The 19681-nt window shown below is 37.1% G+C and overlaps 1 protein-coding gene across 2 annotated transcripts in view; it reads left to right on the forward strand.

Annotated features, from left to right (window-relative positions):
- The first annotated feature begins 622 nt into the window (after nucleotides 1-622).
- Nucleotides 623-19681, forward strand: part of LOC145965492 (uncharacterized) — a 36834-nt gene continuing 17775 nt past the window's right edge. The window contains exons 1-6 of one of the 2 annotated variants that reach the window (XM_083089103.1): nucleotides 623-1645; nucleotides 10306-10406; nucleotides 14166-15745; nucleotides 16320-17432; nucleotides 18593-19031; nucleotides 19424-19524. In XM_083089103.1, the coding sequence (XP_082945229.1) occupies nucleotides 10343-10406; nucleotides 14166-15745; nucleotides 16320-17432; nucleotides 18593-19031; nucleotides 19424-19524 (3297 nt within the window). In that variant the 5' untranslated portion in view covers nucleotides 623-1645; nucleotides 10306-10342. Of the gene's footprint in view, nucleotides 1646-10305; nucleotides 10407-14165; nucleotides 15746-16319; nucleotides 17433-18592; nucleotides 19032-19423; nucleotides 19525-19681 lie in introns of those variants that run through there. The other variant, XM_083089104.1, reaches the window with a different exon arrangement.

The following is a 19681-nucleotide window of genomic DNA, read 5'->3' on the forward strand; positions in this document are numbered from 1 at the left end:
CCAATGGCGATCGAGCGTGCGACGCCCGAGCGACCTATCCGCGGCGAGATGCGTCCGCTGCAACTTCACGCGGTTCTCCATCGGACGAGGCGTCTTGCGGAGATCACGATCGAGGTATAGTTTATTTTTTCGCACAATAAAATATTAACGAAGAAAGATAAGATATATATAATAATTTGTTATCAATTATTTGTTATTAATTATTATTTTGGAAATGTTTTAGTATGAGTATTTTGGCATCACTATCATAATTGCATTTTACCACCATTTTCGATTACAATAATTTTCTAATTTATATATTATTATTTATGTTTATACATTGTTTATATTTCCTTAATATAATTATTATAATTTAAATAGTATTTATTTTATATATTATTTCTACTGTAACAAACAAAAACGAAAAATTTTTTCAAGGATAAAAAGTCAACCATTGCACGTCGAAAGTGCATTTTGTTTACAGAGAAACAAAGTGATAATAAGTATCTTATGTTTATTATCATTATATAATCTTTCTTATTTTTATCTGTCAAAATATAGCTTGTCTGCCGAGCGTATCTGTCTATTTAACATCTTTCAATACAAATAAAGATACGGACATGGAGGCGACGATAGCGAAGAGAGGCGAAGAAGAGAGAGAGAGAGAGAGAACATGTGCGCCAAGGAGGAACGAGTCGGCGCCTGCGCGGCGCGCAGGAACTTTGGTCGTCGGCGCGACCGACGGTTGGCGGCGCTGCGGTCTCTCGAGGCAAGGCTCCACGGGCGACGGCTGCTCAGTCAGGGATCTCGTTTGCATCGTGTCGGTTCGCGAGGACTTGGGTGCCATCGCGAGCGGTACGAAAGAGAGAGAGAGAGAGAGAGGATCAACGCGCACCCGTCGCTCCGTCTATCCTCCTTCCACCCCCTCTCTCTCTCTTCCATTCCCATTCTCCGCCGCCCATCGGCTCGGAGTGTGTCGTGTCCGCTACCGTGCGCGCGAGTGTCGTGATTTTCGCGAGCGAGCGAGCGAGCGAGCGATTCCGGGACGAAAAGGGACGTCCACCTCGCCTCGACCACGCATGTGTACGCATGTACGCGTACATGTATACATACGCGTAACGACGCGTCGTCGCGCGAAAAGAAGAGAGAAGGAACGGCCGGAAGTAGGAAACCCGTCGACGGCGGACGTGCGCTTTTATTCCCTCCTCCTACTCCTATCGTCGTTCTCTCCCCGTCTCGCTCTCCCCCGCGCTGGCCCGCTCGCGCTCTCCTTCTCCCAGCTCCTCGCGCGCGCGTTCTCTCCTCGGTCTCTCGCGTCGGTTCCCTCGTCTCGTCGACGGCCGTCGGGCCGCGCCAACCGGACCGCGCCGAGAGCCGCGCCTCCTGGACTCGCGCGCCGCCGCCAAAAACGGCCATCCTCGCCAACGCCGGTGACAGTGTCATGTTGTGCCGCTGCTCCAGTGCTGTGCCCGTCGATCGCCATCCTCGTCCTCGTCGCGAGCCCTCGTCGTGCCGTCGGCAACGCCTGTGACTGTGACCGTGACTGTCGTGCCGTTACCTCTGCCTCTGCCTCTGCCTCTGCCTCTGTCTCTGTCTCTACCGTTGCCGCCGTCGCCTCCTCGGGATGTGCCTCGTCGATGCGCTCGCCTCCGCCCGCGAGATGCTGGTGAGTAACCCCTCTCCTGTATTATTCGTTTACGAGAATCGTCGTTTGCAGGATTTAACGTCGCCGAAGGACACCGAAGGTGTCGGGCAATGTCGGAGCCGACGGCGATGAACGAATGCATCGCGTGCTTCGCCACTTATTATTATTCCCGCGGATCTCTCTCGATATCCCCCTTCCCCCCCAGAAGCCTTAATCTCTCTCCTCAACGCGCGCTTCTTTTTCTTTTTGCTCCAAATTATCTCCCCGGAGTGAAAGAGGGGGGGAGGGGAGGGAGAGAAGTCCACCGAACTGCTCGATACAATCTGCTCCTGCAATAACAATCTCTGCCCGGTCCCCTTCCCCCTCCGCCTCCCTCCCCTTTCCCCCTCGGGTTTGCACCTCCTTCCCGCATATATTAATACCGACTTCTCTCCGCTCCGAGAATCGTCCGTGACGTGGAAAAACAACGCGGATCCCTCGTCCCGAGTCCCGGATTGCGAAATCGCGAGGTCTGTTTTCTATCTATCGATTCCTCTCCTCGAACGGTACGTGGCCGACGTAGCCCTTGGACCGGCGCTTCGCCTCCGTCGCGACGCGACGCGACGCGAGTATCCGGCTCGCGAGAACGGGAGTTCCGTTTGTCGCTCGGGTTGTCGAGCACATTTCCCGTCCATCGTGGAAAAACGTCGCGTCATCAATCTTCGGCGAGGCACGACGACTCGGAGCGCGAGACGATACAACGGCCCTCGGAGATATCGATTTTTGCAAGAAGCGTCTCGCGTCGATTAATTTCATCTCGTGGGATTAGAATGAGAGCCCCCGCGTGAAAACGACGAAAGGTTCCTCGGATTCGATAAGAGATTCGTGACGGCTCGACATTCCTTTCTAATCGCCGTTCCCTTTCTCCCGCGAAACTTTGGAAAATGGACGTTTCGGACTAATGATTTGTGACTTGTCCGAAATACCCGATCACCTGTGACGCGTCCGAGACCCTCGATAAGAACAAAAGCGGGATTTTCGGACGTCGCCGATTCCTCGCGAGCGAGAAACGTAAGTGTGTCGCGTAACAGTTGCCGCGGAAGAAACGCGGCATTCTGGCGGACGATTGATCGAATCGTAAAAGTGCACCGTGAAGATGGATGAGCCGTTGGGTGGAACGGGCGCTATGAGTCATGTTTCCTTCGCTTTAAAGGAGAAAACCGGAGCAATAAAGCAATAACGCTTCATAAAACAACTTTGTCAGGTCCCCGTCGAGAGAAACAGTTGCAATGTTATCTCGCGATGTCAAAATTACGAGACACAGAATTTGTCGCACGTTACAATATCTCTCTCCCTCCTCTCCCCCCCCCTCTCTCTCTCTCTCTCTCTTGTTCACTCCGTCTTTTATTTTCTTTTCGACTTAGATTCTATCCTACTGGTCTTTTTATTATTACTTCGTCCAACAAACTTGCATCTTCCCCCCGGTTGTCCGGTTCGATTTTTCTCTGTTCGGTCGAGTTGCTCCTTTCTCAGGGAATCTTGAGCTTTAACAGGGTGTATTATTTTGACGCGTGAACTATGGACACCAACGGTGACGCGTGAACTTTTCGGAACGCTTGTCATTAGTAAAAGCGAAGAATGCTTAGCGTCACTGCGCAGTAGGACGAGCCTGGCCCCCTCGCAAACCGACACTAACATGGTGATTCGTTCACGCCGATCTTTTCGGAGGCTTTCCCGATCGCCGATCTGTTAGGTATACACTTTGAATACATCAATGATTTTCGCAATCATTGCCGTTTTGCCACAAAACCAATCGAAACACCACATTGACATTAGAGTTGAGCAATTTACGATTGCATCATTTCGGAGCATATGGATTAATGAATAGAATAACTAAAACGTAAACTATAAATAACGTCGTAATCAACTAAATTGGAATGTTTACTTGCTTAGCTAGACAATAATTGTTCAGTTCGGTTCAAGTTTGAATTTTCTCAAAATTTTATTAATTTCATATTTCATAGTTCTTTATATTTTTCATTTATATTTTTATAAAATTATTCGACTTATAATTTCTAATCTAAAAGATTCTATCTTAATTATTTTTCACGGTTGACATTGTATTCATTGTATTGCAAATTTCGTTTCATCTTGAAATTGTAAACTTTTTGCACAAAATCTTCCGCGATAACTTTCAGAAATACATCGATATATGCTTCGGCTTTAATAATTCATTATACTTTTGTCTCTTGTAAGAGAAAAAGAAACGCGTTCGAGGATTATAATTTACAAGTCATAATCGTGTGCATTAAATCCCATTTTGCAGCAAAAATCCGCTGTCATATATCGCGTTGTATTATGGAGTTTTTTCTACGTCGATGCAAGATCGTAAAGGGTTAAAAAGCGAATCAGGACGCACGCGATCGCTTCGTGAGTTCACGTACTCGTCAGCACGTTTTACACACGTTACACACGGCGTTACGAGGGACGGTAACCAATATCTTGCCGGCCGAGCAGGGCTTCTCAAAGTCTTCGTTGGAAAAAGAGAAAATGGGCTCCGCGTCGGCATCAAATTCGCAAACCCCGGGATCTCTTTTCTTCCAAATTTTTCTTTTCACGCGGCTTTTCATTCGGCATCGCACGTTTGAGTCCTCGACGAAATCGAATCGATAACATGGAAATAATATTTGCCATTTAGAGAATTTTTCATTTTGAGAAGGAGAGAGAGGGAGGATAAGGTATTGAAAAGTTTGTGAGGAATTTTTTTGTAAAATCCAAATTTTTGTTTAATATTTGTTACGATTTGCTGTAAAGAAAGAAGAAGAATTTTAAGTAATTTATATATCGTGCACTATAGAGAATAATTATGAAAGATAATATAAATGTCTCATTTAACATGTTTGTTGAAATGAATCTTATAATACATAAGTATTCTCGCGTGTCACGTAAAAACAATATAGATAGCTGCATTTATATGATATAAAAAATAAAAAGAAAAACAGCATCAATTATTGTAACAATGAATATTTATTAAGAAATAAAACGTAAAATTATATATCTGTCGAAATTCTGATGGAATATAAAATATATTAATTAAATTACATTTTATTTTAAATTTAAAAATTCAAGAAATTACATTGCATACATAAAATTTAAAAAACACTGGCGAAGATATTTTGTTTACAGAGTTATAATTTTTCCTGCTAAATATGTATAAGCTAGACTTCTCTCGAAAGTCTCGAAATTAGTACGAGTCGAGTTTTGAAATTCTGAAAATTCCGATAAAAAAAACATCTTTTTCATCTATTTTAAACAGAAGCTTTTCGAAAGTGCACACAGAAAAAAATAAGTGTCAAATCAAAACTTATATACTTAAACTAACGCGTTCATTGTTTCGTATATACGCAACAATTTATAATCTTCTTAGAAGAATTTAATAATTTTAAATTTCAACAATATTATAGTCTTATTTTAATATTGTAATTGTCATCTCGAGAATATCTAACTATTTAATTCTACTTTAAGAAAATTATAATCTTTGATTTAAAAATGTTATTTTCTATCCAACATTGTTTCTTTTCCATTCAAGAAAATTAAATCTTAAATCATAAGAATATATTTTTCTCGATTGAACTATATAAGATGGCTTCGTTCAAGTAAGCAATTATTCAAGCAATTATATTTTTCTTTAACTAACGCAATATAATCTCATTTCAAGATTTCCATGTTAAAACTAAATATATTTTCATAACAAAAAGTCCTTTTTTTCTGTGCAAGGATACATTCAAGACTAGCGGCGATACATAGATATTACGAAAGTCTTTGGCGGAGCATGTGACGCGGTCCGATGTGACGTCATACATTCGGGATGACGTTCGAAATTGAGGTACGAGAGCTGGCATGTGTCCGCGAGGAGTCGGATCTCTCTTTGCGAGAGAGGCGTCGACGACGGCGACCACTGATGCCGGCGACGTCGATGTCGACGACGCCGCTGCCGCTGCCGTTGCAAGTAGGTCAACTGGACTCGCGCGTTGCGGAGGCACAAGGCGATGTTTGCGACCGCGAGACCGTTTCACTGTGTTCGCAGCGCAACTAACGGAGGCGATCTCGCCTTAGCACGATGCTACGTTTCACCGATCTGTCGATTTGATTCGATAGAGATCGACTTGTGTGCAAGAGAGACCGAACACGCACCGATTACGTAATATTTTAGCCTCCAAAATGCAAACGAAATGAAAGCACACGGGAACAAAATGTTCATTTTGTTAAAAGTAATTATCGGATATCATATTACCTGTATGAATTAAATTTTTTATTCTCTACTAATTTTTAATTAAATTGAAATTAATTAATAATTTAATTAATTTTCTTCCATGTCATATTTTGTAGTAACAGTCTTCAATTTTGTAGGAAACTTTGTTCTATTACCTCTCGAGTATTCGTATTGACGTCACTCAGTGCATTTGTAATCGCAAATGGTGATTTTTCAATAACAATTGCGGTAGTTACATGCAATTGTCGCGGTGCTATTGTCGTCTTCATGCTGTATCGCTGCGGTCATGTATGTAGATACTATACATGTTTTCTTAATTTATACATTATCTCGGACACAAGAAAGTAATATTTTTCTTATTGCCTTGCGGAGAAAAAAATATATTCATTGTTAAGAATAATAAGTTAAATACATCACATATTAATATCTCAAATTTAGTGCGTCATTATTGTTTGATGAACATATAAGTTATTCACAAAATTCCCATTTTAGGAATAATCTAGTGTTCATATCAAACAATAGCAACTGACAGACTCTTAATAGAAAGCTAAAGAATGGAAAGTAGATAAATAAACATATCAACAAGTATGAGCTCTATAATATAAAGTAAATACACGGTATTAATTATACACGTTTAGATTACATTTACATTATCATGGAAATACATCGATCGATCGCCAAGCGTCGGGCAAGCACCCCGAGATTATAAATGAAAAGAATTTGAAAAGCCCATAAGGAACGTTATATGCAAGAAAAAGTTACAGCTCTTCCAAACTTTCCTAAATAGGATCTCACACAGTTTTGCCGAGATTTATTACGTTCTTCGAAACGTGCATCTACAAATTTCGATAAGCAAAAAAATATGTTTTCACAATTCTTGCAAAGTCGAAGCATGAATAAAAATGAGCGTACATTTATTAACAAATTGAGTAATTTATTAATGTATTAATTCTCACACGCGAAATATTCGTCAAAATTCTGATCAACGATTTGTCAAATTTTTTTTAGTCGATTTAAAGAAACAAAAAAAAACAGAGAAAGATGAAAAAGATAATCTCACGTTTGTCTACACTTGTCTTTATTAGTCTCAAAAGAGCAACGTTACCTGCAACGGAAAAATTAATCATACTTTGTGTAATTGAGTAATCGAGAATAAATAAATACATATTTCGGCAACATTATTAATGATAGATAACGTTGATGTATCATGGTAGATAACGACGATTTATCCAAAATAATCTGCGATTAAAAAACGAGTTTACGCATCGATAATTCGACAAAATTAAATTAACAACGAGATAATTTTATCTTTAGGATTATCAATATTTTCTCCAACAGCTACTTCCTCGAATATCGATAAGTATTAACGATCGTTTCGTCGTTTTTTTACGAGTAATATAAAATTTATTTCATGGAAGAAAAATATTGATCGGAAAGAAAAATTGAACAGAATCACGATGACTTTAATCTTTGACTCTATGCGTAGAGAATATGTCGTATATTTTATGCTAATTATTATTATGTAATGATAATGATTATAATTTTTTTTTTTAATTTTTTTTTTACATAAACATATAATAATTTTCATATTGCTCATTATCTTAATGATTTAAAAACATTGCGCGAAATATGGACAATTAATTGCAAATTAATGTGATTTTTTAAATTTGCACGAAATATACCAAATTACATTAATTTATCATTATTGCATAACATTTAATTATTAATATTCCTCAATAATCAGAGATAACGCCGCGAATATTAATATAATACAATTAATATATTATATAATACAAGATATCGTAAAAGATCTCCTTATTATTTTTTATCAGCAATAAAAATTATCGCACAACGATAAAAACCATATTATTGGCTACTAGTATTGGATTTTCCGTGTGAAATAAAAAGTCGAAAAAGCTAAAGGTCGTAAAATTGACTTTTATGGACTTTTCCATTCAGGAATGCGGCATTTCAACATTCCTAGCGAATGCTGGAAAGTTAGAACGACGATTGAATTTACAAACATTTGGCTATTAATTGAGTGAGGCATTAAAATGAAAAAATATTTTATCGTTAGATGTAATCTAGACTTATAAGTACATGGGCTTTAATATTCTCTGGGGTTCAAAATTTAACAAAGGTGATCAAAAATAAAATTGTTGCGCTCTCCCTCTCTCTCTTTCATTAATATAAAATATAACACTTAAAATTTTATTATCATTTAAGATTTTATTATCATATATGGAGCTGTAATTGAAGTTTAATTATCATACAATTATATTCATTTTTGTGTAAAAGATTATACGAATAATTCTCTCTTACTAATTAAAACTATATAAAATTATGAAATGTATTAACTGTCTTAGATCTAATCTCGCGATACTCGTTTATAAAAATATTACGATAAAAGAGTTAATATTTATAGATTTAAAAAATATCAATAATAGACTAGAAAGTATCGATTTAGCTATCTCTATTCTCTTGATGCATTCTTCCTTGTTATTACTTTTGTTGCAGACGTCATCCTTTGGCGTCAACAACAAAAATATTCAGATTTTTGTCATATAAATTATACTAATGAAATATTGATATTAATTGGGCGAGTCCAAAGAGTCCAAGAAATTGATATTTATCATTCTCTCCTTCATTAATCTCGTATCGACAAGGACATTCTTGTAGTCGTCCTTGTCGCATAGTGATTGTCGATCCGATGCACTCGAAATTGACAAAGTGATCTTCGAGACCTCCGGATGGATCGTTTTTTCGCGTATTTTCCGTGCGATTAACAGCAACTATAGACATGATCTCAATCAACGTGTACCGGAATTTCCACTTTTTCACCTGTTGAAAATTCCAGCCGATTCCCACGGGGAATTTCAACCGGTGCTCTCTCTTGGTAGCGCGGCGTCCAAGTTCTATTTCCAGGTTTCTCGACGTCGCGACGCCGCGTTTCCCGTGTTTCCGGCGCCAGCGTCGATGTGCGTGACGCTCGATATTTTAAGTTCCACCCAGAACACGGGGCGGCTCTCCCCCATGGTTCTCTTTCTCCCTCTTTTTCTCTCTGTCCTCTTCTTTTCTCACCTACTTAAATATTATCATTTAATTCTAGATATTTATGTACGAGTAATCTTATCTCACGGATTTTCAGCTTCCTTTTTCGTTGGAGAACTGTCGGAAGACGAGAGGTATATCGTGTCATCGTTAAAATTCCTCTTATTTGTTGTGTTGTGCTAACCTTCTGTGCATTCCCGCGTTTTCTCAATCATGTTACGTAACATAATTTCTCAAAGAGCTCTTAAAGTATGTGAAACTTTTAAATTATAAAAATTATAAAAAAACAATTTTAACTTTAAAGATTTAAATATAGTTATTTAATTAGTAGTTATATGAAAAAATATGAATTTTTAGATTTTTTAAGTATTTTTTAACCGTTAAATATATGTCAGTTTTCTAGCATTAATATTTATTCCTATTTCCCGTTGATTTAATTTACTAATCAATTTGCTTATTCTGTGTTTCTATGTTTAATATTGTCAATTTTTGTTTATTCTTATATATATTTATATCTTATATATTATTATCGAATTTCGTATCAATTTATCCGCTCTCTTTTTCCGTTTTTAATTTTTTTTCTATTTTTTAAGTCTTATTTCGTAATCATTTATCTATTTTTTGTTATTTATTATTTATTTTTTCTCAGAAAACTATTTGTCTTAACACGTAAAGATCCCTTTTCTCTATTCTATTTGTATTTTTTGAAAAGATTTTCTTTTGACACTGGCCAGGATGAGATGCATTGTCTCGAAAATCGGTTCTCGATCCTCGGTGAAGGCAAACACCTTTCTCCCTGCCCTCGTCTTTTTCTTTTTTCTTTTTTCTTCTCTCTTTCTCTCTTTTCCTTCCTCTTCTTTCTTCTCAATCCTCATTGAATCTCTGTGCTTACGTTCATACGACTATCAGATTTCCTTATGATTAGCTAAGCGAAAGTTCCGAGGCCACGATTTTTTAAATCGTTAAAATACAGACTAATTTTGCAAACTGTGCTTGATTCACAAAAGTCACGGGGTCGCTTGAGCTATATATATTATGCCACTCTATATATTTTATTTATGTAACTATTGTTTACGAGGTTGTTTATCACCAAATAAATATTAAAGTAAACAAATTGTTTTATTATATAATCACTGGAGACAAATGAAAAGAAATATAAATTAAATGATAAAAATAAAAAGAAATTTTATAATCTCATCATATATAACTTTTAAATAATCTTATAATTTCTTTAATCTTATAATTTCATCATATATAACTTTTATACATATATTACACCTGTTAATTGTTTTATATCTTTTTTGTGCAACAAAAAATTTAATTCCAACAAATACTATTATCAAACAAATAATAATAATATTTCTCTTATCTGTTTTAGAATTAAATAATGATGCTAAGGGATCCCACGGATAAGGATGAGGGAAAGGACACCCTCTGCCGACGATACCCCGAAAAGGGCTCCACCGGCACCAAGCAGAGGTGAGTTCAAATATATCTTATATTTTAACATTAATAAATTCCTGCACATATATAATTTTATAGATTTTTTTTAAATTGTTGAAAAAAAAACTTGCCAGCGAGAAAACAGGTACAAAGGATACTTCTCGTCATCAGTTTAGGAAATCACAATTAATGCCATGTTAGCATCATAATTCTTCCACATACAGAGTGTCGCGTATCTTCGTTATATCATATTTCATCGATGCATTTTTTATGCTATTTTTTTAGTAAATTTTTTTCTTGCCAAATATTTTTATAGTACAACCTGATGTTTAATCAATCAGAAAAATATTCAACGCTACGAATAAAATTAGCACCTAAACAAATAACAAATCTGTTGCACATTCATTTTTATGTTTATAATGCCAGATAAAAGAAACATTTAGTCAGGTTTCTTAGTATAATTAATGTTGAAAATTAACAAGCGACAATTTATATTATATTAATCTTTTTTTACGAAGTATATTCGCACGTAAGATTAATGAAATATTCATGCGCAATCTTTTATAAATTTTTATAAAAGTTTTACTATAAAGAAATTTCGATTAGAGATACATTCATCAAATCATTCACAAAAGTAACATACTACAATGTACAATACGAAGAAAGCATGCTCTAATAATACTGGGTCATTTTTCTTTTGGAATATACTGAATTCAAAGGTTTTTCTTCTTCAATGAAAAAAAGAAACCAGAAAAAACTTGATAAGACGAGAGGGGTATAAATTCCATGAGCTTTATCTCGCATAAAATTCACAATTCAATCGTCGGTTCCTGTACACACGACTATAAACGTGCATACGACCGCCGGATTACGATGGCGTAACGATTGTTTTCAAGATCCCGATGCAATTGCGACGTTTACGTTTGCGTCTGGAAAGAATGTGTATTCAAGAGGCAATTTTTCTTCTGCAAGGCACGTCTCAGAAACGTGGACACATCATAGAATGTCAGAGATCATAGAGATCTTTATGTCATCTTTTAAATAGTACTTGTCTTAAAATAATACAAATAATCTCGTATAAAATTATGACTCTGAATAATTCTTATTGTAATATATAATGATTGTGATTATTCTTTGAATAATCTTATCCGGAAACTTTAGTTTTTTCGCGACTTTTCTCTCTCATCCAAAGAACCAGTTCTCCTAAACGATGTGTTAAAGCCCCTTAATTTCGAACTTATCGTTATTATTACTTACTCTATCGCACCTTCCACATTTCATAGCGCATACGTAATAACGGCGTGAATCTCAATGTGATGGCCGTGATCGGTGTCCCTCCACATGCGTGCGTGTGCAATACACACGCACACGCGTATTCTCGCGCTCGCGAAGCGGTGCTACAGCTCCCTTGCATTACGCAATGCCTATCCGTCATTCGCGGACCCATGGCAGTTGTATGTATACAAACATACACGGGATTTTGAAAGTAGTCACGCCGGTCGAGATCGCGGCGGCAACGACGGCGACGGCTAAGTAATTATCGAACTTGCTCCCAGATGCAACGACGTCGGTAAATCCCGCTGATAAACGCCGCGAGCGATAGCTACATCGACCGCGACCCCTCTTTAGAGATTAAAGACGAAAGAGGGATTTCTGGTGAATAAACGACGAAGCAAGAATTTCTCGTGCGATTCGTGAAATTTTTTTTCACCTATATCATTCCGTATTTAAAAAGACCTTATAAATCGTTTAGTTTTTTGATTGAATATTTTAAATTTGCTTAGAACTTTTCGAATCATCGATATTTGCCTGCGTTAAAATATTGCGTCTTTACTTATCTGATTAGAAATGTAATATAGAGAAAATGTCCCCGGCGTTCCCTGAGAGGAAAAATGTTTTCCACGAAGCTTTCCCGGAGGAATATTTCTCGTAAGAAAAAAATTTCTCAGAAAATTCTCCCGAGATTATTTCTGAAAATTATATTGGGATTATTTCCAAGAGAAGGAAATTACTTCGAGAGAGAGAGAGAAAACATGATGTCTAGATATAATTTTCATCTTTCGCAAAATTTTCCATAATATAATTTTCTTCTGAAAGTATTCTACAAAAAGAGAGAAATTTTTATTCCGAGAAAAAATGCGAGCAAATAGAAATATCGAAATATATTGTCGCTTAATAATTGATTTCCTCTTTAATATTAATTGCAATATAACAAGCTTTTGTTTTACTTTATTTATTAGCTTTTATATACATTATAAAGATAATGATAAAATTGGTTAACAGTATATTTATTTTAATGTCAAGTAAATGCCTTTATTACTTGATTGCATACTTTATAAAACAACAATGAAAATTACTCACCTGAGATTAAAATACAATAGAGAGAGAAATTATTATGAGATAATCTTATATCTTTTTTTTGTTAAAAGAAAGTATATATCGTTTATTTAAAAAATGTAATTTTGTTTATTGATTGTGACTTTTAGAGATATTGCATTGTACGGTTTCATCGAAAAATTTTCTAAATTCCATGAAATTACTTTTTCTTGATGAAATCGATTTTTTCGCAATTTTAAAGATGATGAGGTTCCAACGGATTTATGTACTGTGTAAAACGAAGAGAAAAATTCAAGAGAGACGGACGAGAAGTGAATCGATATTGCACGAATGGGAGTAGCGTATATTGATATCATTACATCGTTAATAATCCGCGATAGACAAATCATTAATTATCATTGTTGTCGATATCTTTCGTAAAACGAATCGGATGGAAAAAGGATTGTCATTGGTATCACTAAACCGGCCGGTTTTTTACCACCTCGGGGCTGTTGTCAGGGGCTATGGTAGACAAGTATGTGTTTGTGTATATGTATGTGTATGTATACACGCATGTATATCCGTCTCTCTTTTTCTCTCCTTTGGAACGCTCGCTATTCGTACAGCCGTAACCCCTTTCAACATGGCAGAGGGACGGTTATCGATTCTCGCAGCCTCCCTTCTCCCCGACTTCCGGATAAAAAAGTGTCGGCAGAGATATAGTCGAAGAGCGCTCTCTTTTTCTTTCTCTCTCTCTTTCTCGTTTTCTCTCCGTGAAATGAAATAGTATTGTATTTGTATTTTTCTACTCTCGACGAAATGTCGAAGAACTAAATGATTCAATGCAAAATAAGACAATATTAACAAGATTGAGAAAGAGAGAAAAGCAGAATATTCAACAAAGAATCATATCTGAAAGATTTCAAATCTATGCTGATTGTAATTTAATTTATACTTTTTGTGATTAAATTAAATTCTGTAAAAAAGTTAAAGGAACAAACTGTATTGCATCGATATGAGAAATCTAAATTAACTTTTCTTATTGAGAATAAATTGAAAAAAGAATCGCGTTAAGCAAAAATTGATCAACTTAAATTTATTAATGCAAGAAGGGAAAGAATCAATTAAACTAATTAAAATTATATATTTATGAAATAAATGTCGAAATTACTTTAAAACTTCACCACACGCGGTTAAATAAATAAATGAACAGTCATTTTACTTTAATTGTTTCTTAATGGGAATGATTCATCGCCTTGCTCCGTTTGTTCTTAAACAATTATTTTTGTAATCTAAAAATAAATTATGCTATATTTCTCGAAAAGCATTTCGAGTTTTCGAATCAGAAATTCTTTGGTTCCCGAAAATTATCTACGATTAGGCACAAAATATTAAACATACACATTTTGCGATACTTGGCTTCAAACAATGTTAACGTTTTGGATGAACAATGACGATTACAATAAAGATCCCTTTTAGAGGCGGTCGTAGCTGGTAGCGAGACATCGAGCGACGACACAATCGAGGCTTATCATACAGCCAAATTACACGGCATCTCTTCGGTATCCGGCGCAACGTCGTCCGCCGACAGAATGGTAGCGTCGATGCAGAGCTTGGAGGATCTGGCCGTTAACCATCCTGCCAACGCGACAGATAGCAACGGCGATCGTCAGCAACAACAGCAGGAACGATACGGTCACGCTTACAGATCGTCGGCGCAGACCGCCCAGGATAAGCGATCGCGACTGAGTAATGTCATCAATAACCTGCGCAAGAAGGTGCCCGACGTAACTGTTAAAGGAAACGCGGAATCGCCTAGAAAAGAGGAGGACGATCGCAATAGCGTCGAAAGAAATCTAGAGACGCTTGAGAAATATGTAATGACAGTGCTGAATGGTGTGATCAAGGATGATGAGGAGGAGGACAAAGGAAAGAGCGCGGAAAAGATGAAAGAGACGGAAAGGCGAAGAAAAGACTCTGAAGAGGAAGAAAATCCGACTGGTACGACGGTCAAATCCGAGCCTTCGAACGAAAGTGATATCGAAGCTGCCGTGGTACCATGTTTGGAGGATTCTTCCATCGTCGAAAATGCCGAATCTTCTAAGATTATAAGCTGTTTGACAAAAGGAGTAATAGAAGAGAGTGTAGAAGTTTCGGAGGTCAAAATTAGTCAGGATTCAAAGGAACTGTCTACGAGGACGGAGGAGGAACATGTAGATGTTGAAAAAGAAAAGTCATCTGAAAGTGATCGAGATATTTCAAGAGAGAAGAAGGAAAATCAAACGCTGGGCACAATCATAATGGACAGGTTAAGCGAACATCAAGTTGAAGAGAGAGCGAATGTCGACGATGGCAGAGGGAGAGACCGACGCGATGAATGCGTGGTTTCGGAAAACATAGAAGTGCAAGCGATCTGCATAGAATTATTGGACGAGGTGTTAAATGATGTCTATCTAACGATCGACAATCAAAAGAGCCAGAGAGAAGAATGTGAGAAAATGAAGGAACTTATCGACACGACTGAGTCTAAGATAGAGGAAATCAAGAATTCGAACGTCAACTCAGCTCAGGAATTGAAGAGCTTGCATTGCAGTCTACCTTTAGATAAGATCGCGTTTGTGCTTCAAAATTGTCAAACCAGCGAATCTGTGACCTCGGTGACCTCGCGGCTCTCTTCAGGATCGTCTTCTAATTCTTCATCGGCGCAAAAATCAAAGTCATCCTCTTACACTACTCCACCTGTTAGACTCCTTTGTCTCTACTGCGATAGGAAATTCTTATCTATATCTCTGCGACAGCGACATACGAAAAGAGTGCACCAACTTGGTGGCAGGAGATCGGAAAGAAACTTCCGGAAACCTTCTCAAAATTGTCAGTATTGTTCGGAAAAGTGTGCCGATACCCTGGAAACGCTATTTCAGCATATGATCAGCAACCATGGAGACAAATATCACGCGTGTGTTCAATGTTTGACAAGGTATCCCACTCGGGAAGCTCTAATGGGACACATGAACGAGATGCATGGCGGAAATGCGGAGAGGACCACCGGTCAAACTCCGGTAAATATCATGAGAAATCAATAAGCAATGTGGTTTTTGTTTCCCATGTTCTAGAATAGAATATAGAACATTCAAGTTTAGCTTAGTGTTTATTTTGCTGAAGATCACTTAAATCTATCTCAGAGTTTGTTAGTCTTCTATTCCCCTTCTATTCTGTTGATCTGTTCTTGGTTCAAGTGTTAAACACATTATTGATATTACATTAAATACATACTTATTTTCAAGAATTATTTTTATGCTTTTTTTTAATCTTAATTATTTCTTTTCTTTTTTGTTTTATGTAATTGTGTTAAATAATTGTATTTCATAATTGCAATTTTTTGTAATAGATTCTATATAATTATTATTAATATAACTTTATAATATATAAGTGTAATAATTATTAATATAATTGTATATAATTGTAGAATAGATTATATAATTATCTTATTTATAAGATAAATCTTAAAATGTAATAGTTTTTGAATATATCTGTATTACTATTTTTTTAATATTATTAAAGTTACATTCAATTTTAAGCCTCCAAATCTAAGTATCAAGATCTTCATCGTTTTCAAACAAGCACTTTTTTCAGCCGGAGAAAATCAAAGAAGGCTCGTCCTGCAAGGAATTCTGCAACCGTGATATGATAAAAGTATCGTCAGTCAAAGAAAGAAGATCCGAGGAAAAGGAATTGGAGACAAGTCAAGGTGACAGTCGACAGTCAGACAGCACCCGATCAAAACTCATCGTGACACGGGATTCCATCGATAATCCGGTCAGCCCTGAGTTTGATAGTTCTTTTTATAGCAATGTGAGCTGCAATATCCGCGAGAACCTGTTACATCATTTAGATGGCAAGTTGCAGACGATTGGTGGCGGCTCACCATCGTGCGCACCGTCGGTCACTGTCTCTGGTACAACGACCACGTCGACAGAATCAAAATCTCAGCAACAGCAACAATCGCCACAACAATCGTATTATGAACATAGCGTCAATCAGATTCAGTTTCCTATCGATATCTCGCTAACTGCGGCAACACCGGTTTATAGCAAGGACTACTCGACCGGCGAAGAATACGAAAACTCGAGCGAATATGCGCGTAAGGCAGGTAAAACTAGTAGTAGTTCGCGGCCACGCCGAGTCTCCTTCGAGAAGTACAACTTTCCGCGCAAGTACGACGGTAAAGAGCAATGGACGTGCTCGATCGAGGACCTCAGCAAGTTTGACATTTCTACGCAGCTATCACTTCGGAAAAAGCAGCAGCTGATCAAGGAACGTCTCACTATTAACAGGTTACATCAAACATTGTTATCCTGCGAGACTACTGAAGTATCTCTTCGCGATCAAGAACAAGTTGAATCTATCGTCGAAACAACAGCGAGTAGTCAAAATAATGTCGATGAAAGTTACAATGTCGACGCGGCTTCCGCGGCTCTCGACGTTGTTCGCTGCGATCCTGGCGATCCGCCTCCAAGTGAGAAGGAGACGACGACGGAAGAATCGTCTTCGACTTCGTCACCGTGTCTAACAAAATCGTTTAGTACTACGGAATTCACCATTGAATTTATAGATTTTATGAGACTGAAGAGGCGAGAACCAAGTAGTAATGAAACTGCCAATGTCGAGAAGATTAGCTATGCGGAGTTAAGTGGCGAGTGGTCGCGAACACGGATCTATATATGCGGGGCTTGTGGTTCCAAACACGTGAGTACATTTTATTATATATATATATATATATATATATATATATATATATATATATATATATATAAAACGCTTTTATATTTTCTTTTCTTTATGATATTCGAGGCGCTGAGAATTTAGATAAAGAAACTAGATAAGAAATATTTTTTGAGAAAAAATCGTATCCCTCTCATTATATACATAAATTTAAATTTTACCTTTTATTTTCGGTAAGTGTAATTTTTATAACCCCTTTTGTTCTTAGTGCCTCTTTTGCAACAATCAAAATATTACTTGGAGCAATAATATCAGGACTATTTTATACGTAAATTTTACCAAAAGATTCGATTTATAATTTTTTAAAATTAATTAATTAATATAATTTACTAAATATATAAAAGATCTCTCTTTTTCTAATTTTTTAAACGGTTTAATAAATTATTTACTACATAATAAATTACTTCTATTAAATAAATAAATAGAAATTTTAATTAATAAATCTAATTTGTGCATTATAACAACAATACATGTTAAATAAAATTTGCGAGCCGAGCCTAATACAGGATTTTTCAACAATATTTAAAGCGATATACGATTGCGAACATAGCAACTCAACAAGATACGATACAACTGATAAATTATAAATGATGTGCAAATTTGTGTATACATAAGCCTTTAAGATGATTTCAGATATTGCTGTCGCGTGGCGGACGGTGCATTTCAATTGGTGCGAATGTGGTCTAGATAATTTATCAAGTAGCGTACTTGATCTTTGACATTCATGCGATACATACAAACTGAATGGTAAACGCGACTCGCGGCGATTCAACTAAATCGCCAACTCATTCGTGCAACTCTGTTTCTACGATGGCTTATTACAAGTCACCAGAATGAATAGATAATCTGATGCAATTTGTAACATTGAAAATATAACTCTTTAATTTTATGTAATCTTAGTAACATAAAAATAACGTTTGCGGAGTTTTTACGTTATCATAAGCTTAAGCGATTCCGATCGATCACATCTAGTAGAAAATTTCAAGAAAAAAAACCAAGCAAAAACCTATATTCTATGTCGCTCTAATCCTATTTACACCGATTGAAACACCGCATATTCATATCGATCGAGATGTAACGCAACGAGATCCAGTTGAACGAATCATCGATATTGCTCGATACAGATGACGCTAAAAGAGATGGAGGATCACAAGGCTTCCACGCACCCGCGCGTCCTATGTTCGCACTTCGAGCTGACCGGCGATCAACGCGAGCACTACAAGCATCTGTATCTACCTGGACAAAGCGCGCCCACCGACGAAGCGCGCGATGCCATGCTCGCGGAAACGGTGTGCACCAAGTGTACCAAGACCTGCCTGAACGTGGCCGAGCTGCATCGTCATATGTTGGAATGCGGCGGCGATCACGCCTGGTTGCTCGGCCTCACCGGCAGCGGCAAGAGGAAGTGCAAGTGGCGGCCGTTCGGCAGCCGCAGCCGTCGGCGACGTCAGCGCGGCATGAAGAGGAACATACAGAACTCGCAAACACAGCCGCGGATCGTCAACACGGAACGGCCCAAGGAAAAGCAAGCACCGGCCGGACCCAGAGTCCGGCCGAGCGACCGTAAGGAGGATTTTTTTTTTATTCTTAACACATTACTAGAAAAGTTGCAAACTTTATATGATACGCATACACAACGCCAGCTTCTCGTATTAATTCTTAGTATTCTAAGTAATGAGTTCTCATAAAATGAATAAATAAGATGCAAGAAATAAATTGCTTTTTATCAAGTGATAAAATATATTTAATATAAATAATAATAATAATATATATATAATATATAATTATATATATTATACATATAATAAATTATATAATTATTACAAAGTGATGAAAATATATCCTCTTTTAATATATAATTTTTAATACAGACTTGTAGAAATAATATTTAAATTATTTTAGAGGATTTTCGTTATCATATGCACTGATTGATAATGATGTGTACTTGTTCTTAGGCGAGAGTATTCAGAAAATGCTAGCTAATCTCCCGGCTAAGAGGGCCACGAGGAAAGTTTTACAGGACAATGTGATGCGATCGCAAAGCAAGCTACGTAACGTAAGTAACTTAATCGTGCGGAACAATGCCTCGTCTCAATAATATACTCGATCAAAATTGGATCGATATTAGAATCGTAAAGGGTATTAGTGGCGTCGATTATAATCGCCAACTGATTCAATTAGGATATTGACGGCGTAATATCTATCCTTAATAG

This window comes from Camponotus vicinus, unplaced genomic scaffold (genome assembly GCF_025532165.1).
Source record: "Camponotus vicinus isolate PSW18456_S1 unplaced genomic scaffold, iyCamVici1.0 SCAF_14, whole genome shotgun sequence".
Lineage (NCBI taxonomy): Eukaryota > Metazoa > Arthropoda > Insecta > Hymenoptera > Formicidae > Camponotus > Camponotus vicinus.